This window comes from Myripristis murdjan, chromosome 7 (assembly GCF_902150065.1).
Source record: "Myripristis murdjan chromosome 7, fMyrMur1.1, whole genome shotgun sequence".
NCBI lineage: Eukaryota > Metazoa > Chordata > Actinopteri > Holocentriformes > Holocentridae > Myripristis > Myripristis murdjan.
Window position 1 is genome coordinate 9,709,573 of NC_043986.1, and position 21,377 is coordinate 9,730,949.

General features: G+C 43.2%; 2 protein-coding genes across 5 annotated transcripts; one reads left to right on the forward strand and one right to left on the reverse strand.

Annotated features, from left to right (window-relative positions):
* Nucleotides 1-359: 359 nt before the first annotated feature.
* ybx1 (Y box binding protein 1) lies at nt 360-6,582 on the forward strand. 4 transcript variants are annotated; one of them, XM_030055551.1, is made up of 8 exons: nt 360-601; nt 2,435-2,498; nt 2,776-2,809; nt 2,896-2,985; nt 3,227-3,565; nt 3,971-4,068; nt 4,519-4,805; nt 6,241-6,582. In XM_030055551.1, exons 1-7 carry the CDS (start codon nt 496-498, stop codon nt 4,757-4,759), a joined length of 972 nt encoding a protein of 323 aa, XP_029911411.1. In that variant the 5' UTR covers nt 360-495; the 3' UTR covers nt 4,760-4,805; nt 6,241-6,582. The 4 variants fall into 4 exon arrangements, with proteins under 4 accessions (XP_029911411.1, XP_029911412.1, XP_029911413.1 ...); XM_030055552.1 differs by having other exon boundaries at nt 3,971-4,056; XM_030055553.1 differs by having other exon boundaries at nt 3,227-3,502.
* arhgef16 (Rho guanine nucleotide exchange factor (GEF) 16) lies at nt 6,383-21,323 on the reverse strand. The gene is made up of 15 exons (XM_030055550.1): nt 21,158-21,323; nt 19,676-20,318; nt 18,558-18,609; nt 17,305-17,468; nt 16,518-16,574; nt 14,187-14,347; nt 12,766-12,918; nt 12,535-12,664; nt 11,475-11,549; nt 11,101-11,193; nt 10,647-10,798; nt 9,201-9,389; nt 8,693-8,763; nt 7,575-7,676; nt 6,383-7,427 (listed from the first exon to the last, which is right to left on the reverse strand). Exons 2-15 carry the CDS (start codon nt 20,249-20,251, stop codon nt 7,288-7,290), a joined length of 2,115 nt encoding a protein of 704 aa, XP_029911410.1. The 5' UTR covers nt 20,252-20,318; nt 21,158-21,323; the 3' UTR covers nt 6,383-7,287.
* Nucleotides 21,324-21,377: the final 54 nt, after the last annotated feature.

Below are 21,377 nucleotides of genomic sequence, written 5' to 3' on the forward strand. Positions count from 1 at the left end.
TGTAAGTTTACTTTCAATTGAGAAGAATAGACAGTTTTGTTAAAATTAGTCTGGGAAATAGCATGACCGCATCCAAGCATCAGCAGCCTACCCAATCATGTCCCAGAAAAAAATGTGACGGTCGTCTGTCTGGCCCGTCTGTTTTGTTCATCACTGTGGGCGGTAACTATGGACAGGTACGCTCTTTTTCAGCCAATCGTTGTCGGGTAATTCTTCGGCCAAGAAATGGATAGCTCACCTATCCAATAGGAGCACGTTTTATATTTCCTTGAAAAATTGAGCCAATTGAAGAAGTCGTTGGGCGGGCCCTTGACCGGGATTATTCCCTGGCACAGTTTCGCGTTCTGCCCAGTTCGATCGGCAACGGGAGCGGAGAGAGGAAAGCAGAGAGCCCGAAGGCAGCAGCCCCCACCACCGCCGGCCCAGGTTACCATCTAGCACCGGGAAACATACTAGAGAGCCACCGCCGGTACAAGTCATTACCAACCAGTAACCATGAGCAGCGAGGCCGAGACACAGCAACCACCGCAGCCTGCTGCCGATGCGGAGAGCCCATCCAGCCCGGCAGCCGCAGCTTCCGCGGGGGATAAGAAGGTCATCGGTAAGATTGCTGGAAACTAGCTTGCTAGCTGACGGGTGGCTTTGGATACCGTCGAAGTGATGTGCCGTTATTTTCTTAACAGTTGGTTATGCTAACTAACGATAATTAGCTTACGTTATGTGACATTTCGGTTCATTTGCATTATGTGTATAATGTTTCAAGTCGACTAACGTTACTAGCTAAGTGAAATAGATATTTTGCTGATATAATTATCCACATTAAATATCGTTTCTTTACAAAATCAGGCGTTGAACTTGTTTCAACCGAAACCGTTCACCTTAAACAAGGGTTCAGGATTTATGCAGTTAGCAGTGAACTGATGTTAGCTCAACGTTAACGGCACAGAATTTTTTTTTTTTTTTTTTTTAAATGTCAGTTGCTTCGTGTTAGAATCCCCACATACGTTGCTGCTAGCTACGGTTAATCGAGTTTTTCTTGGACTTCGGTGTAGTTTATAATGAGTTCATAACCACTTAAAGGCCCTCAGAGGTAATTTCAGGAGAGAATTTACGATGGGTAAGGCTAATCCCTTCGCTGGTTAATCTAGCCGGTTCATTGGCCTCCTAGCCAGTAACGTTAATCATACAATGCCATGTTGCCGACCGTTAAAGTTGTTCCTGGCCTTGATCATAATTTGTCTGTCTACGTTAGTGTCGGTCCTACTCGCTAATTAGCCAGGTAATGTTAGCTGTGCAACAACGGTCAGTTGAGTCTCTTATTAAAATGCGGAGCCCCACATGATGTGAACATGAAGTTGGCTCACCCCGTCCACGACTGCCTGCGTCGTTAGCTAGCTAACGTTAGCAGTCGGCTATCCCTTTGTTCACAGAGATGTGTTGTTGCGTGTTGGCGATTTCTCCCTTCAAAATTGCCGAGACCCTCATGGCCAGCGTGATCGGCTAAATTGTTGTATTTCGGCTGTCATCATAGTTCGCTAAAATACAGCTGTCAACTGTTCGTGAATTTTGTCTGAATTAACAGCTATCGTTGTCGCGAGTAACAGAAATGGTAGCCGGCCGGCTAACGACGCTAGCCTAGCTAGCTATTTACATGGCTGATAGAGGCACCCAAAATGTCCGCCGTGATATTCAGTGGGTATCTTTCGCCCTTTAGCTGACAGAGGGTTTTACACAATTCCGGTATATATTTTAGTTCCATGTATTCTTATTTCACGGTTAGTCACAAGAGATGATATCTGAAGTGATACTACAGTTTCTGTTTGCTGGCTCTAATCCAACCACATGGCTGAGGGACCCAGTTAGCCACTGGGCTATGCTAGCGAGCCAACGAGGCTTCCTGCTCGTTAGCGTCTCAGGGCGCGACACCACCACGTGTAAAAGCTGAAGTACGTTTGAGCAGTGACATAAAATGGGGCAGTAGGTCTCTAGTGCTTGTACCTCAGCTCAACTTATTGACACATGCGGTCGCAGTGATGGTCGCCCACTGTACGGTATTACTACATCTATATTATCGCCGCCTCTCTTGTGGGCCTGCTCTGAACTACTGAGCTGGTATGCAGACTTAGGGTCCATGCGATACTAGAAGTGGCACAGCTTAAGTCGTTACTAGCTGATAATGCTTTTGGTTAATGTCTGACAGCTGGCATGGAACACTCCTAAGCATCACCATCTATAAAAAGGCTGACAGTTGGGGGTTAAATATAACTTGAGCATTATCTCAGGCCTTGGTTAGTTTTTCATCATCTCCCTGGTCATTTGACTCTTGGCTATTCCTCATCCATAGACGTCTGTGGAAGCAGATTTGCAACTGGTAGCATATCATTTCATTAACTGTAATATTTATTAGTAACATCATTTTATTGTTTCATTACAGCAACAAAAGTCTTGGGTACAGTCAAATGGTTCAACGTCAGGAATGGATATGGTTTTATCAATAGGTAAGCGGACCCCACGCTATATCTGTCACTGGAAGACACTAATATGATCTATGTGTGTATGTGGGAACATCCACAATCCTATTATCGCTTTGATTTGCTTACACAGCTAACCGGATGATTTGTCCGCCAGTTGCCAAGCTTGTTACATGCAATACGTAATTAGCTTGTCTACTTGCTGGTTTAGTCACAATCTGTCCACAGATACATTGTGGATTTCTGCAGCTAAGCAGGATATTGCTGTTGGGATTTAACTGAAACCTCTATTCTTCCTGTCTAGGAATGATACAAAAGAGGATGTTTTTGTACACCAGGTAAGAGGCCATAGCTAGTGTTCACAGTTATTTATAAATAAATGTGAAAGCTGCAGTACTATGTTAATTTTAAATAATAATTTTAGACGGCCATCAAAAAGAACAACCCAAGGAAATACCTTCGCAGTGTTGGAGATGGAGAAACTGTGGAGTTTGATGTGGTTGAAGGGGAGAAGGTAAGCAAAAACCCCTTCATAAAACAAGCCTTTACTTTTTGGTTGGAACTGATATGTATTTTTGCAAGTTCAGCTCAACTTCCCTACACCCAGACTTAAATTGCCTTTTGTAAATTTTAATTTCAATTTGTAATTAATAAGAAAAATGTGATCCCTATGATGGCACTTCCTCATCACGAATGTAATTTATTTGAATTGTAGGATGACTTTGACGAGTTAATTGAAAGTAATCTGTGCACAGGGAGCAGAGGCGGCAAATGTCACTGGCCCAGGAGGCGTTCCAGTCCAGGGGAGTAAGTACGCTGCTGACAGGAACCGCTATAGGCGCTATCCCCGCAGGAGAGGCCCACCCCGAGACTACCCAGAGAACTACCAGAGTGACGGCGAGGGCGAGCCAAGCAGTGGAGGCCGTGACAAAAGCAGCCGCGAGGGGGCAGAGAGCGCCCCAGAGGGAGAGATGCAGCCACAGCAGCGCAGGCCCTCTTATCCTGGCAGACGGCGCTACCCGCCATACTTTGTACGTAGACGCTACGGCCGCCGGCCCCCGTACACCAACGCACCACGAGGAGAGATGACTGAGGTACGCCGTCACAGGGCTACTATCCTGAAGCAGGCACCCAGGGGTCCCATGACAAAGTTGGGACTCCTGTTCCAGTGAAGTCATACACAACTCTCAACCCTCTCCTTTCCAACATTCGCGTGGTTTGGACAATAAATCTTGGTGTATCGGGGGTCTTGCCAATATACTGCAAATAGACTCAAACAGGCCCTCATCTGAGCTGTAGAAATTACATGGTGTTCTGGCATATCTGTCAGCCATACAGCGTTGAGCTGGACAATTTGATCACAGTTCAAGATTGTGTTTAGTGGGGCATCACATAACAAATTTTTTTTGTTGTGTTGAACCTGATTGGATATTTCCTGCATCTTGGCTCTGTAAGGAGTCGTCACCCTGGTGTTGTTTGACTGATCTGTTTGCTTTCAGGGAGGAGAGGGTGACGAGAACCAGGGAGGTCCAGACCAGGGCAACAAACCAATGAGGCAGAACTACTACAGAGGCTACCGACCAAGGTTCAGACCAAGGTTTGCATGTTGGCTTCATTGACACAGGGCTGCAACAATTGGAGAACAGCACAGTAGGCTATCCAACTAACGCTGAATCTTTACTTGGATATCAGTTTTTAATTTGCCTAGTAGTAAAATTAACCCTGAGCAGCAATTTGTCATCTTTCTGTCAGTGGTGCTCTCATTTTTGCAGCCTAACTTTGAACGGCAACAGCACATACAAATTTGAATCATGCGAACAGTAATTGTCTTGTGACTTTGAAATTGCATCTGATCCTACTGGATGACATCTGTAATTTGCATGACATTTCCAGCCATTGTTATAGTCTGAGCTTGGTGTAAGCCTATATATTGTTGTAGCTGTCAGTTAAATCAGTTTGAACATGATTGGATATCCCATGGAATCCTGTTGGCTGTAGGCTTGATGTCTGGTTTAACAATATTTCCTTTGTGCCTGCTCACTTGCAGGGGTCCACCCCGTCCCAGACCGGTGCGGGACGGAGAGGAGGATAAGGAGAATCAGGGCGGCGAGGGTGGACAGAACCAAGAGCCCCGCCAGCGTCGCTACCGCCGCAACTTCAACTACCGCCGCAGACGCCCACAGGCCGGTGGCAAACCCAGCCAGGAAGGCAAGGAGGCCAAGGCAGGAAGCGAACCATCCGCAGAGAAAACGTCCGCTCCCGAGGCCCAGCAGGGTGGGGCTGAGTAGGAAACAACCCGCCCACCGGCACCTACCATCTCTTACCATCGTCCGGGTGAGTCTTTGTCCTTATATATGCCACAGCTAGTCTTGGTTCTTTGTGGCAGTCGGTTTGAAGTTGAAGATGTATTGCCTGTGAGACCGATGACAGCCTGAATGACAATAATGTAATTGTCTAACTATTGTTAAACTAGGTGGTGTTTTTAGTTCCACCTAGCTTCAGTTTACTGCTGGCTACAATTTAATTGACTGATCATAAAGGCGGAATGTTGTTGGCACAAGAAAAGAGAGCACCTTTCCTCTTTTAATCATCAGTTGCTCACTAATTATCATTATCAAATAACATCACATTTAAACTTTGGCTTCAGAATGAAATCTGAAGAAATCAGAGGGCTCATTATGCTAATCTCCATTAGCCAACCGAAACAGTACAGTATGCAGTTCCTGTGCGCAGTGTACCTCATTTGTAACTGGGCATGCAACAGGACTCTTTTTCCATTGCCTCAAGTGGCTGTTTGCATCATTTGTGTGCCTGCTGTCAATTAATTCTTCACAGCTGATTTGCTTTTCGTCTGGCTTTTGAAATCAGCATTTTACTGAACATTTTATAAATTCATATTGTGTGAATTGTACAGTAATATTGTGTTCATGTTGAGTAGATTTAATAAGCAGTTTTCGCAAAAAATAAACTTACCTCCATGTACTATTTCAGTAAAAAATTTAAATTTCTTTGGTTGTTTTGCTGTTGTAGGATTGTCACAGCATCTGTTCTTGCACTGTCCTTTCTTTAAATAAAAACATACAAATATATAAATAATACAGGGAGCTAGACATAAATGTTTTGCTCATTGGCTGAATCCTGATTTCTTTAACTGAGTTAATATCGGAACCTAAAGCTACAGTGGGCAGTTATGTTTATCAGTAGAAATTAAAACTAGTGTAGAAATAAATAGAAATATATACATTACCACTGATAATACATTAATCATTATAGTCGTAAAGTAAAAATGCCACACATTTCATGAAATTGATATTTTTTTTAGTGACTGCTGGACACACTAAAAAAACAAAGTTATGACATCACTCAGCTTTGTGATGGGCATTTGTTATTTAATAGAAGAAATGATTAATAAATTCAGTAATACATTGCAGCCCTAGCTCAAACATTGAGCAGCTGTTCTTTTTAACTGAGATTCTTTTGTAAAAGAGGCTGCTTAGTCTGTTCTGCACTTTCCATTGGCTCTTTGATAGATGATCCACAGCATGAGGTAATGCAGTGGATTTGATAAAGCAAACTGTCTGGCAGTGCAGCCCTGTAGCCTTTGTCTCTATCGTATGAGCTGTAGTTTTTGGCTTTAGGCTCGCTCGCTCTCTATCTGGTGATAATGATGCACAATCAGTCAGCACACAGTGTACAGTAAGCAACATGACTCAAACATTATGATTCATTATGTTCTACTTAATGGATTAATTTTTCTTTTGTCTTACAGTTTTTTTGTCAACAAGAAGAAACATCAAAGATCTGAGCAATAAGAAACAGATTTGACTTGACGATCGTCACAAGCTTGCACCATGCATTTGACCAGATTACCACCGATTGCCTGCAGAATCTATGCAGACCTGTTTTTTTCCATTATTTTTATGTGACAGCTACAAAAAGTTTTGGGGAAACAGCAGATGTTTTTCTAAATCGGTCCTAAGTTTTTACACCAAATGGTTTTTAAAGAAAAAATGGAATTTGATATCTGGTCAGTTTGACATTTTTAAATAACTTTTTATGTATTCAAACATTTTAACAAAATGCAAGCTCAAATAAAAGTCAAAGGAGAACTGTCTTGAGTGTTGGCTTTATTTTTCTCATATGGGCTCCAAACATTGACACATTGTTTTTGGATTTATGTTTTAACAAAATCAACTACTTGGTGCTGCAGACAACTCATTGTTTTTAATAACAGCAAAAGTAGGTGGTTACAAACATGCTTAAATGGAGAAATGGATTTAGATTTTATTGTTCATAGACAATCTTGATAAGTTGCATTAAAATTTTACGAAATAAACCGGTCCTAAAAATGGCACAATGCACTTCTGATAGCAATGGTCACATTTGCAAAACTTGTACTAGCATGTTTGTACTGGCAACAGTGCAGCAAAGAAAAAATCTCACGCATTGCAACTTTAACAGTACCACTGTTTGACTGGAGAGATACATTCAACATACACTTTCCTTATCCAAGGGTGAGGCAATAAGGCCAGTGTAGGAGAGTAGATGAATGCTTTTTGCATGCAACTGGTTGTTACCTTGTGTTTGGACACTTTGTAGCATTTAGGGTTGAGAAAAAAACCCCAGGTTGTGTCAAGATTCATGAATTACCACAGAAACTAAGTTCAAAATACGTTAACAGCAACATTTCTACACAAAATTACAGGACAAGCTGTACAAGAGTTGTTAAAAGTATCATCTGGTGGACTCCAAACTTGCTTTTTGAATTTTTTTCATTTGCACATACACCTGATGACCAGTGTAGCCAAGCTGTCACTCAGACGTTGGTCTCTTTGCGCAGGCGCTTCATTCGTTGCACATTGTTCTCCATGGCGGTGCGGTTGGTGATCTCTGTGGCACAGCTGGCAGGAAACCAGCCTCTCTCTCCATCCCGCATCCTCTCCCCATGACACCAGTCTAAGGAGGGCAGAAAAGAGATGTCATTTTAGGCAGCTTTTTGCATTTAAAGTGGATATTATCTTAACTGTGGGAGAGTATAAAAACCCTCTGCCTAATTTCCACAAGTTAACTAATGTGTAGCCAAATTCAGACACTGTGCCTCACCCTCCTCTTTCCGCAGGACGATGACCAGCTCAGCCTGCTGCAGCCCCAGTTCATCTGGATCCTTGGGCATGTAGGCTTTGGTGGCCTCGTACTGTGGCAGACCTGAAACATGTCCATAAATCACTGAGCTTCAATGTCACATTAACATACAAAAATAAGCAGGTACTATCAGTTGAGCAAGTTTCCATGTGTTTCAACTGACAATACTGAATGTTTAAATCTCCTTTCCCATTGTAAAACTAGTGTCAGATCTAAAGTTAGTAAATCTCTTTAATTTTCTTTTTTCTCCAGACTTAAAAAATCTTGGATTTGTAAGAACATCAACGATCACTGTGTAATTTCCAATAGCAGTGATGGAGAATGTAATCTTAGATGGCTCCGTGTCACATTGTTAACTGAAAAAAATAAATACATAAACACTAATAAACCTAACCTTGTTTTAAAAGTTTAAACTTTATTTATAAAGAGAAAAAAGAAACACAAAAATACTTCTAAACTACTAAAGCCAGAGTGAAACACTGAACTGATACTGAAATATGACTTCAACTACAATAATTGATTAAAATAAAAAACTACAATAACCCTGATGCACAGACAAAACAACACGAATAAAAATGCTTTGTAGGCTGCCACGTTATGGTATTTTACTGGAGTTTGCATATTTGCTCCATGTATCACTGTTATTTTAAAATTCAGTGTAGAGGCAGCGCTGGTACGCAAAAGGAGGCCACATTCATTTGTTTTGTATACACTTGGGGAGGAAGGCATCATTGCAGAGCCCAATTTCAACAAGACACTTCTTGCTACGACATAGCTGTCAGATTTCGTCTTTTGCATTGTCTGCATTTGGATTCAAGATGCAAGTTAATACAAATGACTTGAGGCAACATCTTGAGGCCATTAGAAAAATGTAGCGACTTGTACAAGAATCTGGAGAAGTGGGGAAAAAATGTTGCTCAGTTCCGATGCATACAGTATGTGACTAAGATAACATTTCTAATAGCATGAAAGGTAAGTATACAGACTTACTAGATGCCAAAAATGAGGTTCGGCTCAAACAACATGGATTCAAAGTACATATAAGCAAGGCCCTTTGTAAACAGACCTTTCTGACTCACCTTCTTTATTTATGATGACACTTGTCTGCTTGTGCTCTGTAAGAGCACTAATCCAACGAGCCCGATCCACCCTTGGCAGAGGAGACAAAACAGTATTGAGTTTGACCTCAAGCTCAAATTGCATCTACAATACATTTGATTACATGGTGCAGAAAATTTGCCTGTTGTCAGTAGAGGGAGCTAGATTCCAATACATTGGTGAATTCGATGTTGGATAAGTTGCCTTGGGGGCAAAGTTTCTCAGAAAGCATGTTAATGATAAAAATCTGTAACCAAATGATACCAAGAATGTTTTTATCCTTGGTATGCAAAGACCTGTCCAGTGCCACAAAAATTATAAATCAGATCTTTGGCAATGAAGTCTGACTGACTCCTCATTCATAACATGGTTCTAAACTTTCAAATCACAACCACACTTTCAAATCTAAATGTAGGCAAATTGATGCTTGTGGGGGAAAATGTTGAAGTTATGAAAGGCAGGCAGGGGTCTGAGAGGGAGCAGCAGTACCTGGACTCGGCCACCAGGGAAATCTGCTCAGGTCTCCCCTCACTGTTCCTGCTCATCAGCAGTCTGAAAGAGAGATGGTGGTTGGCGCTTCCCTTGGCGGGCGGCGATGTCCGTCCCTCCACCTCCTCCCCTACCTCCACCTCCACCTTTTCCAAAGTGGCATAGTCCATCACCACAAAGCTCTCCTCACTGGACAGATACAGAAAAATAGCCATTTTGTATTCAACAAATGGAATAACAGTCCATGTGCAACAACCCCAGAAATATTTGTCAGAGAGAAATTAGGCGATGCAGTGAGGAGGCAATCCAGCAGAGTTTTTTATATTTTGACACATACACAGCACATTCAAATGCACATTCCTCAAGACGTCTGCCGACTGCATTTTCTAGGTATTGTGACCTGAGAACTGGGTCATGGGGTCAACTTTGCAGCTCTGAAAGTGACTATAGTCTTGTGGGCAGCTAACATGTTGCATGTGAGATTGAAGAATCTCAAGCATGCACATGCATATCCATACTCTATCCCTCCCTGCTCCTCTCTGCTTCCTCTCCTGTCTCTGCTTGTTCCCTGCCAGCCACCAGCTGGACCTGCTCACAGCCCACAGGAGCCCACAGGAGTCACTGTCCGAGCGGAAAATACCCATGAATGCATCGGTGAAATGTTAGCACACTATTGCTTGTTGCATGTGCCTAACCAGGTTCTTTTCTATAAAGCAGTGTGGTTGGCAGAGGAAGGTGGGCTTGAATATTGAAATCTGCTATAAACTGCTGCTGGAGGTGGAAAAGGTTACTTTCCCACACTAGTCATGTTGCCCATCTCTGATGCAAATGCCAGATTACTCTTCACCAGGCTTTTACAGTGAGCTGGATGAGAGCTAATGAAACTATAAGGCTGAATCTTCATGACTATCAAGCTACAAGACATCATACACACTTGTGTTGACATGTTTCTGCATTTCTAATCTACCGACTACTCAAAAGCTTTACAGTGTTTGCCTCACATTCTCCATTCACAGATTCAACACACCGATGGCACTGAAGCTGCCCATCAGGAGTGGTTAAGGCTTCAGTGTCTTGCTCAACAACACTTCAACACACACTTGTAGAACTTGTAGAGATTTTTGCATGCTGGGGTGAACATCTTGTAGTTTTGTCCACTGTGGTGGTCTGACATGAAAACCACTAGAACAAATGGAATCAAAGCCAGTTTCACCTTGATGTGTGTTATTTTTGAGATATTACAAAACTAACTTATACAATCAACAGAAAGCACCTTAATGAAATTCAATTAATTGTAGACACACACACACAGGTGAAACTGCTAATAAACCTCTCATCACACAACTTAAACTTGGTCCAAGAACCAATTTTACTGCAAATCTAATATTGCACAGTCACTTCGTGTATTCCTATTCAGCCTGTGGTTGCTAGCAGAGTCACACTGACCTCTTCTTCTTGGTGACGATGAGTACATCATTGAAGAGGAACAGGTAGTAGCTCCTGTGACTGAAAGCCCTCCAGATGCTGAGCTCCTCGGTGCAGACAGCCAGCTCTCCACGCTTCTTCAGCCAGCGCGATGATGACACTAAAGGAAATGGCTGGGGACACAAGTGTTATTAATCCAGGTTAGCAATTAAGTTAATGTGCACTCTGTATTCAGAGGGGCACAGGGGAGTGGAAAGATCATTATGTGGAAAGGATTTTTTTAACCACTGCTGCTTCTATAATGGGCAGCACCAAACAAATCATTTTAAATTAGACTGAGACGTCTTCCTCGGTAGTACATCATCAGTGAATGAACAAAAGCAGCTTCTTTTGTATTCCATCCCATTCATATCCACATCCATTGCCAATATATTTGGTTACATCCTAGTATAAAGCGTTCTTACTGTTACTTTACCTTGATTTTACCAAACTCCATCTGTTTCTGGATGGTGTACATTTGCTCTGTCCTCTCCATCCGCCTTGCCCCATCATTGCAGCTTGCAACCAACTGTTGACATGAAATTATACAAAATTATAGTTGGCTTTGAATTGAACGTAAAGCTCAGTTTTCTTGGATTTCTGACATATGCATGGCAGCTTTTCATATCAGCTTTTAGAGTAAATACTTCATTTTTGGCTGCTGTTTTCCTGAGATCTGCTAGCAGGAGCGGTGCATCCATACTGCTTAGTTCAGGGAGTGCGCATCTGATTAGGTATTAGGATGTGAGCCAACTTGACATCAGAGGATCACCATGGTTGTGTGTGTTGGCTCAAGGTCAGCATCCCTACCTTGCTGATGGCATGCAGGGCCCAGACTGCCGCAAAATACTCAGCTGTCTTGTCTGGAGTCTTTTGGCAGATCGTCTGTAAGAGGGAAACAAAGCCTCTCAAATAACCTTTAATTCATTTCTGTGGTCAAAACAACTTCCTGCACAGCCCTCTAAGACATTCATCTGAATCTAACAATTGTTCTGGTCTGTTCAAGGTCCTAAATGACTGGCTGCAATGTATAATGGATGGCGGAGTCTGTGGGAATCAATCTCACAGGAATTTCATAGTAGATTCCTAAAGGACTTCATATTGGAAAAAGTGGTTTATCACTTTACTTTCATGTTCTCCACAATGCCTGAGTCCATAGCTGCATTAGATTAATGGGCAAAAAATGATCACTAGGGGAGGACATTTGATCTAAAGGACTATGCGCACACTGGTTATAATATATGACATATGAAAGCACTTCTTGAAGGCAAACTATACATTTTCAAATAGGAGGCACACCACTATGTTAACCCATGTTATGGACGAGACAGAGGAGGGATTAAAAACCCCTCAGGTTCAGACGAGTAAGACGAGTAACCCATAGAATTCATGTAACACTTGAGAGCCTGTCTTGAATCTGTTTATGTCTAAGTGACATAGGCAATAGAACAAGATGCTCTCATATTTTGGTTTATGATGGGGTATAAAAAGTTGTGCTGAACTCCTGAGGCATTCATCATTCTCCACCACATCATAGTAACATGGGGTTGCCTCTCTTTGAAGCTCCATAGTCTGCCTTTAACCTATTCATCACAAATCCCAAGAGGGGTAGAGAGATGATTTTAATGTGTTAAACATAAAACAATGATTTATAGAGTATATTTCAAACATAATAATATATTATTATGTTTTTAATCTTAGTGATGAATGCCTTTCTCTTAGAAAATAATGTGTATTAATGTGTCCCCCCTCAACCTATACCTGCTATAAGTTGTCATAAGAGCATAGCTTCATTTCTGGGGGGTGGGGGGGGTCATAAGGCGGAAAGATTGAGAGCCATTCATATAGGAGAATAAAGGCTGAGACTGACATCCAGTAGTAGTGGCAATCTGGTGACTCGCTGCATGGGGAGGATGAGGAAAGAGATCATGGGGAGGCCTCCACAGTCACTGCTGCTTTCAATTTGCTTCAGGGTCTCCTTGAACGCAGTGTTACTGCCCCTGAGACAGAGACAGAGAGAGGCAACAGAGGCCCGGATGCTTTTTACTGCAGGCAATTAAACAGCATCTTGCAATTTGCATCCTTTTGACCCCCCACTCACAGCAGCATCTGCAGCGTCCTCTGCTGGAAGGTCTCGTTGGAGCAGTAGACGATGTAGGGCTCAAAGTGGTGGGCAGCGTGGTTCTGCACGATATCACTGATGTCCCGGATCACCGGGTTGTCATGGTGACGCCGCTCAAGGTCCTCAAAAAACCTGAAGAGGGAGAGAGAGAGGCAGAGTAGTGAGGGAGTGGGAGGACTCTTTTCTTCCATCCCACAGTTACCTGAACAAGATAAACACTGATGCAGCCAGTGTGCACACACAAAGCTGTGTGTGAGGCGAGTGTGTAGGCTGAGTGGCTTTAAAACTCAAAACTGATTGGCATTAGATAATGACACTTGCACCGTCAGCAAGTGAATGTATCACCCAGATTTACATGTAGATGCAATAATGCTGCAAATCAGTTCAAGCAATCTAATGAGCTGGAAACTATTTTTCATGCCAAATGCTATTTACATTTTACTTTCTTGCTGAGATGACATGTTCATATATCTCATGTATAAGACTTATATTTGTCCATTATAACAAAGCTGTGTAAAAGCTGTATGCTGTAAGTGTAATTGCAAAACCTGTCCATCATTGGTCTAATTATTAATATATGATAAACCATTTTCAACCACACTCTGCCAAACCCTTTAAGGGACTTAGGGTTAAACGACAGCCAAACAACAGCCCAACCCAGGAAGAAATGAGTGACAGACACACACACACACACACACACACACACACACACACACACACACACACACACAGATATAACTAAGTCATATCTGTCATCTTCCAGGAGCTTTTCTGAGACATGTTTCTGCCTGCCAGCCTCGCAGATCGAGATGGATATGCCAACAGGGAATGAGAGGACAAAACAGAGACTTCTACTCCTGTTGCTGGATCTATTTTCATTCAAAGTGCAGCAGTCAGGAAAGTTCAGGGCTTCACCCACTAGAAAACAGCCTGCTCTCAAGGACATTATCATCTTAAAGCTAGCGAGCAGCACTAAAAGCAAGAAGGCAGCAGAACCAGTTTGACTAGCATGTTTTAACACGTTCAGGGAGCCCACAGGAAACCAAAGACATGCTGAGGGCTAGAAATGCTCTCCCTGAAACTTTAAATAAAACCTTTTGCATTTTCCACCTGAGACCAAGCCCTCCCAAGTTTCTCCAAGGAATAAAAGATAATCCTGTTTGTATGATGTCATTGTGACAAAAAAAAAACCTACAATGATCAGTCTGTTTCAAAATCTGAAAAATAGATGTGTAGATAAACACTGGACATTGATTCGCACACTGATAAAATTGTTCTTTTTCTGTGAGGTGGTGAAACTCCCCCACAACCACTTCTCTTTCTCTCTCTCTTTCTCTCTCTCACTCTCGCTGTCAATAAATGAACAAGTAAATAAAATAAAAAAAGAGAGATGAGCTAACCGTTGGCTGACACTGTGGATGACAGCGATGTTGGAGAAGAGGTGGTGGTGCTCGGTGGCCGTCATCGTTCTCCTCAGCGCGTCACTGTTCTTGAAGTGGCGCACCAGGATGCCCAAGCTGTGCAGGTACGAGTACTCCGATGTGATGATCTCAAAGATGGCCTGTCAGACGAGCAAGTACACAGGAGCAAATAACCGAATGTGAAGGAGCCACTGACATGTGCAACAGTCTCATTTCAGCCCAACCCTTTAAAAAGGAAAAAAAAAATCCACCCTGAAAATACTCTTATTGCTATAATTTACATCAATTTTCCATGCTCAGCTAGCTACAAGTGTTACTTTGTGATGAACTTGCTTTTTTGACATACCGATCTCCTTTTACTTAACTTAGTGATTTGTCAAAATTCCCAGAATGCCTTTTGACATCCCCCTGCCCCCTTGTTGAGCCCCTTTCTCAAGACCAAACATGTCTTGTGGTTGACTGTGTTGCATTCTGGTCTATCAAGTTTGCTCTTTATGAACAAATTTATGTCTCTGCCTCTTCTACGATGGATTTCTCCGGGTAGGACCGGTGAACGTCGGTGCAAAAACGGTGACTCTGGAGAGAAGCCCTCTGTGATTCTGAGGGATTGACACCACAATGTGCAGTTTTAGACAGCTGATTTTTTTTCTGCTGTGAATCTCCACTGTGGAGCTATCTTGACACGATGTTGCATCATCTATGTTTTGCTGTTTACTGTTGATGTTTTGGATAGCTGAAAAAGTTCCTCTGCTAATAAGCTGCACTGCAAATATCTGGACATGATATCACTCTGTCTGTGTTTGGCCGGGAATATGAAAAACCCACCACCAAACAACACAATGGACCAAAGGACATCGGCAATAACTGTTTTTCAATCGTGTCAAAGCATTTTAGGCTGGTTTTCCACTGAAATAATCCCTGTAATCTAAAGATCAATTCACCTCTAGGCTTTATGCAACATACAAGTCTGCAGCCAGAAGCCCAACAAAACAACAAGACACATATTCATCAGTAAATCGGGCTAAAAAAATCTTGTACAGCAATACAGAACGCATTATTATTTTTTTCCATTTGCAGTAGGGTCCACAGTCCAGATGGTGCTGACACACCCTCTGTGGACAGACTTCCTGCATGACGGTAAGGCTGTGGTGGCTCACAAAGGTACAGAGGTATCACTGCAGAGGACCAAAGGGCACTTGGCTGTAACAATCAAAATGTGACTCATGGGCTGTGTGTGCATTTCAGTTTCAGTTACTTTTTTAGAAATCCCCAACAACACTACCAAGCAAGACACTCTGATCAGTTTTATAGTTTCACATTAAAAACTCCTAATTTGACCGCAGACACTAACAGGTACACCTGCTGAAGCCGGTGGAGCTCTGCTGGTGACACACTGCTACTGGCAATAAAATGGGATAACTCTTTTATAACTCTACAAATGCTCCTGACATTATAGCCTGCCAAGTGGAAGAGCAATATTTACAACTTGATCCAGCTGGTCTCCAGTATCACCCAAATGCTTTTATATTCCATGAATGCTGCAGTATACCTGCTGTGGACGGCTTTTTGACCAAATCTGCTCTACATTGTTAGAGAACGGGGGCTAAACCTATGAGCAGGATCGGATACAAAAGGGTTAGACAAGCGCCTGTATGGGACAGGGCCTGAGCTTGAATACATTAGCTGGGTGTGTCTTTACTCAGGGAACTGTAGAGCACACAGGGCAGACCTTTGGTATTGACACAGGAGCTGCTGTCAGACTGTTCGCACAAACACAGTAAAAAGGTCAATACCACCCTCGGATAATCTTACAGTGTTATATCATCAATTTGCAGTGTTCACTGTAATCTAGGGGTTGTTTTGGAATGAAATGCTGCAATTTACATCTCTGCATGTAGCTGTTGCTTAAAAGCTGCAATACATTATGGTCTATTCCTGCTACTGTCGGCGGAGAAACTGGTATCTCTTCTGCTACGGATTTCTCAGTGTGAGATTGTTCCAACACCAAAATGTTTACTACTGCTGTTTTAGATAGATGAAAAAAAACTTCTTGCAACTGTGATTAAAATGTATTCATGTGATGGCAATAATCTGCCAAACAAAATGGGCCCAGAAATGTACGGTACTGTGCACGGCCTGGAACTGTTTTTGGAGCGATTTGGTGTTTTAGGGTGAATTTGTCCTTTTCTCAAGCTGTCTTTCACACTCTGCAGTACACACTTTCCTAAATGAGGATCCTCTGTGGAACATTTCTGCACACGCATGTTGGCGAGTGCACACAAAACTGCGAACACACACACACGCACTTACTTCTTGTCTCTTCCTCTCCTCAGGTGAGATGCGTGTCAGCATGCCTGTGTCCTTCACCTTTGCAAAACACAAATGAAACCCCAAGTAAGGCACTCTGCTTGTTTTGTTAGGTGGTAAACAAATGAAATGGCAATATCTCCGGGCTGCCTGAGAGGCTTGGTGCTCTGCCATGCCAATGCAAACCAATGCAGTGTTTTCACACCGGGTCAAGGCGTGTGGGAGTTTCTACAGCAGCAAGAATATGTAAATCGATGAGCTTTCACATTGCACCCTTTAAAATAATAATAAAAAAACAGCTATACTTGATGAGCAAGAAAGAATGGCACATCTACTAAAAAACAAAAAAAACAAAAACAAAAAACAACCTAACACATTGGCTCTCACAGCTCTCTTGCTGAAGGCTGTGAAACAGGCTACTGTACTTATTTAACAAGTACAGCTGAATTTTGTTAAGTGAAATTTACTCCATAAAACGTAGGTATAGGAAAAAATTGATTTGGTTACAAATAGTGATTTTTTTTTTTGCATTTTTATATCACTGTGCATCAATATTGTGTCTGAACTTTTAATTTTATTTGTCAAAATTCTAACATATGGAACATGTAATCCAAAATTGCAAAACGGTAAAGGTATGTACAGATTATACATACACATGTCAGATCTAAATATTGTGAACTGTTCCCTGCCGACATCGCAAATAACATTCTAGCACCTTGATCGAACTGCCAGGTTTCAGTGTATTTTCACATTAGAAGGCTGCTGTATGCAGATGCAGCTGGAGGTGCACCTGTGGCAGCTGGCTCCAGGTGAGCTGCGCCGGCCGGTAGCTCTTCACCACGATGCCCTGGTCCTCCACGGGAGGCTCCACCACCACAAAGTCATCTAGCAGCTCATCCTGGCTGGTGGAGTGCAGCCCTCGCTCACGGATCTCCTGGTAGAGGCGCGGCGGGGCTGAGGAGCGCATCAAAATCGTCAAACATTACTCGGCTGTTCAAAGGGTGGCCCTGTGTGCGATCATTTTGCACTTTCAGAAACCATAAATTTATCAAATTTTCTGAAAGAAGTTAATTATGGGTATTCTGTTAGTGTAACAAATGAAATGATAAGCCGGTGTTGTAATTTTGACGACATAATAGGCCACTCAGATAAATTAAAGCGTGGGAGGTGAGACTGCATCTGTCTGGGAAAAGCAGAGATTCAGTTGGGTTTAAAAAGCACAGTCCTGTGTTGAGCATTGTCATTACTGGGAAGACCCACTGTTAGGACTGTCATGTCACTGAAATGTCACAGGCTTAGTCCCCACAGTGGCCAAATGTGTGAAACATGCAGGTGGGCTACATCGTTATAATGACACGGAACAACAAATGAGGCCATCAGGTGACCACACTTGCATCATGCACCTTTGGGACACGAACCCACCTCATGAGCCACTACACAGAAAAATCCACGCTGATTAAACTGTACGAGTGCAAATAAATAAATAAATATTCACACTAATTCACTTCTTCAGAGTAGATTTCTCACTTTCAGATGGTTTTGAACGGCCGCCCGAGAGCCACATCAGCTCTATGAGTAAATAAACACCTCTCCAATCAACGCTTGCCAACAATTTTTTATACACTGTGAATGTTCCAGTAGAATTGTGTTGATTCATTTATACTGGAACATTCACAGTGTATAAAAAGAACAGTACATGAACATCTCAGAATTCAGGAGCGAACAATGAGACATTTGGTATGCCGAGAGGCGAGCATCCACAGTCAATGATTTCCTGTTGAGTGCTGCTTTGCTGCTTCCCGCAAGGCATCATTTCTATGATAGGAAACTGGGGCTCTGGCATCCGCATGTCAATTGTTTTAGAGTCTTCCTCAGCTCATGCAGGCTAATACTGTTGTGTTTTCATCCCTGACAGACTGACAAACTCTGGCAAAAATCAAGTTTAAAAACAAGAAGTCAAACCTCATCGTTCTTCTCCTGCTATTTGTATTGCTATGACCAAACCTAGGGGGAAGTGGACACAGTGACACATAGTGCACATACCGTCTTTGAAGGATCCCCCATGCCTCTGGTTCCTCTTTCTCCCCAGGGTTCGCTACAAGGGAAACAGCAGCACAGCCTGAGTTTATCACTGAGGAATGCATGGGCCTCAAGAGCAAGACATTCGAATTGTATTACCTCCTTCTCTCTCTCTCTCTCTCTCTCTCTCCTCTGCTGCAGCCTAAATCTCTCTGCCACTGTATCTGTCTCTAATAGCACCTCTTTTTTATGCATTTAAAACGCTGCGCTCTCAAGTATTTCTCAGCAATGGCCTTTGAGTTGCTGAGTGAACTTCCCCAACACTGGTAATGCTCTGGAAGATAGGAAACAAGTTATGGAAACATGCCATCATCCCTGTGACTAAAAGGAGGATCTGACAGAAGTCGCCGCCGGTGCCATCAGCTGTGCTGACTTGCAGCTACGAAGCAATGTGAGGGACAAAACCGTGTGGGCCATCAACTGGGCTTTGTTTTCCTTTGAAGAGTAAAAACTGGCATCTGGTGCCCGTTCCTGTGTTGTCTGTTTTCATTTATTCATCAGCTCAGTGTATTCACAGTTGAGGTGTTCTCTCATAGATCTGGGCAATATACATCAGTATTATATTAATATAGTGATATGAGACAAGATATCATCTGAGACATTTAATATCTTATGTCAATTGTCTTTCTCAAGTTTCAAAAGGCTGCATTACAGTCAAGGGAAGCCATTTGTGGTTCTTGCCTCTATCTGCATTTCTACCAACTCTTTATCAAAAATCTTTTGTATGTAAAAATCTTATGAAAGCCCTACAATACTGCCTCAACATCAGTATCATGGTATATTCAAGGACACTGGTATTTAATTCTGTCCATACTGCCCAGCTCTATCCTCTCATTTGGGAATCACATATGGATACATATACAACAAATCAAAAGAAGTTACAGTGCATGTGAGGTTTATAAACAAGTGAGAAAGTATTTGTTGAATATGGCTGCTTTTTTGAGAGAGATGGGTCTGAAAAATAAATAGGTAGTGAAACTTTAATTAGCCTAGCTATCTGTCCAATTCTTCTTTACTGTGTGTTCATGGTGAATGGACTGATGACAGCTCTACCCTGTGACCCGTCCCGCCCCAACATGTACCTTGCGTCCAGGGCTGCGAGCCGGACTGGGACTGGGCGCTCTGTCCTCTCTGACAGGACGGAGCATGGTCTCAGCCCCTCGTCCCCTCGCCATGGCTTCAATGTCCAGGCTGGTCACAGCTGCTCTGTACGACTTGTTCCTGCGGTTCCTCCTCAGAGCGAAGCCCTCCCCGTCGCTGTCATAATCCTCCCAGGACACGTCCGGCCCCTGGGTTGAGTGACGGCTCCTGCTCCCACTGGAGCTCTCCAGTCCCACTGGGAAAGTCACCACTGTGGTGTGGTGACGATTCTTGGGCCGGCTGGTCACAGCCAAATTCTTGGGAATAAGCTGGTGGGTGCCCTTCTTCAGCGCCACTGCACTTTGGGTGCTCAAGACCACCTGTTGAGGTGTCCTCATGTGCATCCCATCCATTATATCTTGCTCTGCCACTGGTGTACTAGGTTGGGATGTGGGGGAGGGTTGCAGCTGGCTGAGATGATTGTCCATCACAGTTATTTGGAGGTCTGAGGAGAAGCGGTTCTCCAGTAGGAGGGGTGCCTGGTCGCCCATTGGGCTGTCCGATGGTCCGTGGGACATGGTGCCCTCCGCCTGAGACCTTGACCCGCTCCGCTTAGCTATTCAGCATCTACACCTCAGAAAGCGTCTACAGAGGAGAGGACAGAGATACATGCATGCATCACAGAGCATATACTTTCAAATTCAAAGTGCTGGGATAACAACTAAATGGAGACAAGGGAAAACAGCACGGGTAATATGAGGTTCCTGGGCTCGGTGACCCACAAATACCAGCAGTGACCTGCAGTGGGGCTCCCAGATCTCTTCCCATGGTAGAGGAACTTGTGATCCCTTTTCCCCAATCAGAGAGTCGGACCAGTCAGTCGTGTCCGTCCTCAAACGCATATCAAGGGAATCAACCCGTGACTCACAGCTCACTCCTACACTGCTCTGACTGCACTTGCCCACACAAATGGGAGAGAGAGAGAGAGAGAGAGAGAGAGAGAGAGAGAGACCTACTCCGGCAAATCTGTGTCCCACAGAAAAACACCCAGAAACACATTTAGGGGTATTTTTGTGTCAAATGCCCTGAACTCTCTCTGTAAAGTTGCCTCTAAGTCATAAGGTGCGTCTGTGAGTCTCTTTAAACGCAACACAGTGTCAGGTAGGCCTGAGCATTATAAACATGTCGTTATTGACAAATACTCTCCCAACTAAGTCCCACCATAACATTCATCACAACCAGTCTGAAATGCTGCCGTTCACATGCAGTGCCACAATACTTTATTAAGGCACACTGAGAACTTCTTCAACTTGAGTTTTTCGACATATTTTCTGTCGCAGACTTCATGTCCAATAACTTCCCTGCTTGAAAGACGGATTAGGGAGGGAAAAATGTCTGCCTCGCATTCCCAAGAGTCCCAGCAGCGAAGTGACACCCAATTTGACTCAACTCTGCGACCAGGAAAAGTGCAAGAGTCGGCTTACCTGCTCCAGATGCATCCGTCAAAAAAAGCTTTGTGAAATGACAGCAGAGGTTAGTCCGGTTAGTGTCCAGAGAGAGGCGGCTGTCCAGTGGGTTGGGAAATGCAGCGTCCTCCGCTCCACTCTGTCACATTTTCTCACTCGCACTAACTCACTTCCTTTTCTGTTTGTACGGACCCTTAATCTGCGCTGCCTACGTCACCACAGGTGAGTGTCAATCAGC